General features: G+C 38.9%; 1 protein-coding gene across 1 annotated transcript in view; it reads right to left on the bottom strand.

Annotated features, from left to right (window-relative positions):
• The window catches only part of gabrr2a (gamma-aminobutyric acid type A receptor subunit rho2a), a 75,298-nt gene that overhangs the window by 30,944 nt on the left and 38,354 nt on the right, over positions 1–6,000 (bottom strand). The window contains exon 4 of the mRNA XM_023394728.2: positions 1,872–2,095. Coding sequence (XP_023250496.2) covers positions 1,872–2,095 — 224 coding nt within the window. The remainder of the gene's footprint in view (positions 1–1,871; positions 2,096–6,000) is intronic.

The raw sequence follows: 6,000 nt of genomic DNA on the forward strand, positions 1-6,000 counted from the left end.
GCTCTGAGTCAATGAATGTAACAATAAACATGAAAATGGCTGAAGCTGTTAGCAAGTGACCCCCACCACCATCCCCACCACGGAAGTTAACACTGGTGTTTCTCTCCACCTCTGGAGACAGATATTAATGAGGAACAATTAAAATTATGTAAAATTTTTGATTAACTGGAGGCTCTGCTCCTTATTTTCCTGTTGCCATGGTGAATTGTAGTATAGGAGCTTATTGATGATGGCTTCCACACAAACACAGTTAACTCAGAGTGAACACAGCTGACTGAACTAACTCTGATCAGCTGGTCTGGAAACCAAAACTCTGACTTCAACTCAGAATTCAGGTTGAGTTGAGTTTGTTAAACCTGCAGCAAACAGTTGTGATAAACATCTGTCCTCTACCTGACAGACACAGTCAGCTGAGGAGCCAGATATTTCCCTCAGGAGCTGGTGGAGACCAAACACAGAGCTAAAATGATATTGATTATTGGACTTAGATTCATCAGGTGGACACAGACATGATTTCAAATGAATGCTAATGTTGCGCTGTGTCTGCTGGATGTGTAAAAGGGAAACTGTATGCTAACATATTAACCAGAACAACTTATTTAAATGTACGTGATGTTCAGCTAGTTGTGGAGTTCTGCCTAAAAGTGGCCAAAATAATACAGAAAATACAGCTTTAAATCAACTAACTCTGATTGATTGAGTTTTAACAATTACACATTATTGCTTTAACATTAAAACAAGAGAAAATATGGATGTAAATATGTCTAATAGAAGTTTTACTCTGAAGTAAAAAGCCATTGCAACATACACATATATCTCTAAATGTTTGCTTTTGCCACATGAAGCCAAAAAAATACAATGAAGCCAGAAAGTGACTCACTCAGCTGTAGATTAGTAAACATCTTTGAAAGCCTAACTTGCATTGGATCACCTGATCTGTATCAACACTCTGCCCTAATGTCACGGTGAGCCACTAAATTACCAGGGTGTCATTCCATAAATGGAGGGTAATTTATGTCCCATCACATCTTTAAATATCATTTAAAGCAAAATGTCAAAAAAACAAATAAGCCAATGTGTGAAGAGTGACATTAATAATACTTCAAATGAACCAAAATACTGCACACATTATCTGTACCCCCTGTTAAAAACAATTTTGGTGTGTCCCACCTGAACATCAGAAATCTACTTGTTTCACAGTTATATCTCCTTAATATAGACTATGCCTCCAATACATTACATATGATGTTTTTGAAACCATTTATTTTATTTATTAAAAAGTATAAAGCAGCATGGGCAGAACACATGTGGGAGCACCTTCTCTTCAGTTTCTCTATTTGAGTAAAAATGTTGGTGTCACCTGCTGTCATAAATTTGAATGGTGCAACCCTGTTACCAGCATTATTGTTAGATATCTTAAATATCACATACTTTCTCTTCATTATACAGAAAAATATGTTCATCCATAGTTAGCTAAACCCTCATTGATAATAGAGGATCGCAGGCTAAATTTGCAAACCCTGCTACATGCAACCCTGTTGAGTGCAGTCAAATGACAGGGTTGCGTACCAATCTGTTTATTAATGGAGTTGAATTGAACGGTAATGAGTTGAAAACCGTTGAATCAAAATCTTTTTCCTTCATTGATTTTGTCCTCAGGATTCAGAGATGAAACACATTTCAAAACACATCAAATAGCAGTGCATATCTCCCACTGGCTCAGTTAACCCATTTGATTTGAATAATATGGAGTAAGATAAATGTATGCAAATTTCCTACAGCATTAATAAGTGTGTATATGAATGTAAATGTAATGTGTTTATAAATTAGCAGGGGATGTTTGCTGAAAATGACGCTAACATGCCACTGACCTCAGACTGTAGAGGACGTGTCCATCAGGAAAGACGCGCAGCATGATGTTGTCGGTGGTGGTGTCGTGGATGAAGGACCTCTTGGAGTGGACGAAGAAGACGTCAGGGACCCAGATCTTCTTCACCAGGCGACCGTCGAACGTCATGCTCTTGTTGGTGCTGCTGGTGAACGACAGGCGCTCGTCCTTCCAGTAGTGCCTCAGGTACAGGGTCATGGTGAAGTCCTGGTGGAGCAGGTAGAAGACTGTCGTTAAAATCAAATCTCTGTATTCACCCAATCAGTTTTCATTTACAAATGTCACATTCAAGTTTAAGACACAAACTAACCACCTTTTCACTTGGACTGATCTAGTTTATTGCAGGATATTGGTGCATTCAATGTCCCATCATTTCCCCAATTCATGGTGAGTCAGTTGCTTAAAAGACGTCATCATTGGGCAACTTGACTTATAGGGCGGGGAATAGGACCAAAAGCTGGAAAATCACATTTAATTCAATTATTCTTTCATTCCCTGCCTTTGTCAAATATCACATACAAACAGTTCAGGTTGTCAACCTTTTGGAGTCACGACCCACCACAATAATCACGTTGGTGTTTGCGCCCCCCCCCCGTGTGGTTGTAGACACAACTTTTTGCCCTAATTTCCATTACAGGGAAATGAAGGGACAATCAATGAAAGACAGAGAGAGAAAGGTCATTTCAAGTGATTATTGTCAATGTACTGATTAATACATGTAAATAAATAATAAATAATTCTTTGTTTGTGATGACGGTTTGTCCAATGTGCTGCAGGCACCCTGGACTTTTTTTTTATCTCTCTCCCCTGCACTGAACAGTGCGGGACCTCCTGATTTACAACTTCGTCACGACAATATGACACATGGAAGGTACGAAACTCACACAGGAAGAGCTCAGACAGAACAACTCATTCGGTTTTGGCTTTATTTAGTGTGAGACACTTCCTGTTGAGCCTTGAATGAGAATACTTTCTGAGAAGCCACGACATGGTACAAAAGCATTTTTTTTTTGGTGTCAGAAACTCATGTGCATGCACACTTTGACTCTCACAAAAACACACCCAATAAAATTTATTATAAGGCAAATTATATCACTGGTGCAGGTGAAAAAAACTAACTAAAATATTGTATTTTTCATATGTTATTTTATTTTTTTTTCTCCACAACCATCTGGTGACGCTCTGAAATGATTCTGTGACCCCCAGGTTTACGACCACTGGGTTATGAATTAAACTTTTCATTTCTAAAAAAGAAAATCTGTATTATCTTGTATGGTGGTTTTTCTTTTACAGCCGACATGACTGCTGACAATTTACCAATTAAACAAACTATTTTTAATTTTTTTTGTTGTTGTTGTTTTGCATGCGTGCATGTGATTTGTTTAGTCTTTTTCCTTTCTTTTCCCTCCTTCGTGTACTTATTATTCCAATTCTATATTTCATCTATTAACCATATACAATAATGTTCTATTCAAACTGTAGACTCTATGTTTCATATAGACTATATGATAGGGAAATAGGGATTACTTTACAGTTAAGTTGTGGACACGTATACTGTCCACTAACATGCATTCACACAGAGAGAGACGTGACTGACAGGAGTGGAACAGTCGGGGAGATCTGGCTGCTGTATGAACCAACACGCAGCCCATCAGCTGGAGAAACAGGCCATCATTTAACTGCTCTATTGTCAGCATTTAATGAGATTTCCTCAGCTTCCTGTTTCCCTTCCTATTGACTTCATATCATTCAGTCGGTTACTCTGCCTGGCAACCGCCCAACAGACAAAAAACAATTTCAGCCATTCAAAGCTCCTCAGCTCTGCACATCTTTTAAACTGACCAGATAACAGACAGTAAACCATTCAAAATTAAACAAACAAAAAAAAAGTTGATGAAGAGTTGGATGGAGCTGAACTCACTTGAAGCCAGAAAAAGTCATTTACTTAAACCTCTTCACTGTTGTATCAGATGGTTTTACCCTTCATTGCGCAAGAGGAAAATATATGGGATTATATAGATGACTGTTTTGTTTAAATTTGTTTAAAACACAGTGCTATTTTTTTCACCCAGCAGATTGACCACTAATTCTTTTGGCGATTGGCGCTGACCATCACACACACAGATCCTGTCGAACATATCTAATATTCTGTCAGAAACCTGATGTTGGATTCCAGCCTCAACCTAAATTAGATATTAACGAGGGTTATCCACTCTGTCTTCTACATCTAAGGAATATTGCCAGAATCTCTTTAATTTTGAACTTCAGAAATCCAATGTTAAATCATATATGCTTCCATTTCGTCATGTTTGGACGACTGCAAAGGTCTATTCCTAAACATGGATAAAAAAAAAAACAAAAGACAAATGTACAGAATGCAGCAGCTAGCTCTGACAAAAACTAAGAAATAAGAACTGATTATGTTCCTTTTTAATGTCTTTACTACTGTTTGTTACTTTTAAAGCCCAAGATTAAACATCTGAGTTACTACCTCCTCATCAGTCTGCACAGAGACCCTCCTGTTGGTTTTTCCATAAATTATTCTCAACCATATATTACTGTATAAGCTGTGTATGATATGTTACTGTGGATTTCCAATTAGGGGGGAACCGATATGGTTCTTTCAGGGCTTCTTCTGATACAGATTATTAGTAATCAAGGAGACAGATAACCAATATATGGAACTGATACGCCAACTGCTACATGAGGACTCTCACCGTGGCATCAAGGTGTCTATTATTTCTATTTCTATTATTTTGTCCACTCCATTTATATCAATGAAAGTAGGCGAAATAACTCCTTAATGATCGCACAGTTGAATCAACAACTGTATAAAACTATTTTAATACAAACTGAACATTAGAACCTTCATGAAGGAGACTGTTTACATCAGTTATAGCTACATGCTACTAATAAACTGACAACTGAGTGTATGTTAGTAATTATAAGGTGTGTGCACAGGCTGCGAAGAGCCTGACTGAAATCAGTTGGTTGATTTCATTGCAGTTCTCACCTGTGAACTGATTCACCTGGTAACCTAAAGATGCTCTTTAATTTAATAGATTTATCACAAAAACAAACTTCGCAATATATTTGACAGAGCTGGTCACAGGAAGGCCAAACACATACAGTAGCTGCTGACACCTCACACCCACTACAGTCAGAGAGAGACGTGAGCAGCAGATCCTTTAAGTCCTGTAAGTTGTGAGGCGGGGGGGCGGAGGGTCCATGGATCAGACTTATTTGTCCAGCACTAGTTGCACAGATGCTCAATTGGATTGAGTTCTGGGGAAGTCATCACCTTGAACTCGTTGCTCCTCAAACCATTCCTGAACCACTTTTGCCACTCCCATTAGGGAATACCGTTTCCATGAAGAAGTGGACTGGGTCTGCAACAATGTGTAGGTAGGTTTCACGTGTCAAAGTAACATCCACATGAATGGCAGGACCCAAGGTTTCCCAGCAGAACATCACCCAAAGCAGCTCTAATGCTCTTCACTTTGGTTGGATAACTTTAGAGGAGACTGGCGTTGACCAGATGACTCTAAAGTTGTCAAAATCTTCAAAAAGGAAAACTGATGATGTTTTAAAAGTAACAAAATTACTCTGAGGCACTTCTGTTGCTTTGGTTCAGTTGGTCTTGACTTGGCTTATAAAAATAAAAGATCGCGCATGTAGACAAAAATGATGTCACGTGGAGCTTGTGGCAAAGAAAAATAAAGGACGCGAAAAATGCAAAACTGACTAAGAGCCATGAGTTTGTGGCGAGCAGCTTAGAGCTAAGAGTTTCCATGGCTACAGAGCCGGGCTTTGAGCCGGAACTCTGAGCTTTGAGCAAAGATCTCAGCTTCTAGTTTCTGCATCGTTTTTCTAGCTTCGACTTTTCAGCCTCTAGCTTTTAGCTTTGTTTCTTGCTTCTCGCATCTTTTGAGTTTCTTAGCATTTCTTACTTTCTCTTCTCTTACTATCTTCTCATCTCTGGGCCTTTTTCCTTCTTCCTTCTTCTGACTTCTAACCTTTCTGACTTTGTGTGAATTTTTCACGACTGTTTTATCCCCTGGGGGCTGGCGCATGTTTCAGGGGCGTCACCCGTCGTCTCCTGTGTTTCCACT

This window comes from Seriola lalandi, unplaced genomic scaffold (assembly GCF_002814215.2).
Source record: "Seriola lalandi dorsalis isolate HSWRI2012SDOR001 ecotype SW California unplaced genomic scaffold, Sedor1 jcf7180002054953, whole genome shotgun sequence".
In the NCBI taxonomy this organism is placed as follows: Eukaryota; Metazoa; Chordata; class Actinopteri; order Carangiformes; family Carangidae; genus Seriola; species Seriola lalandi.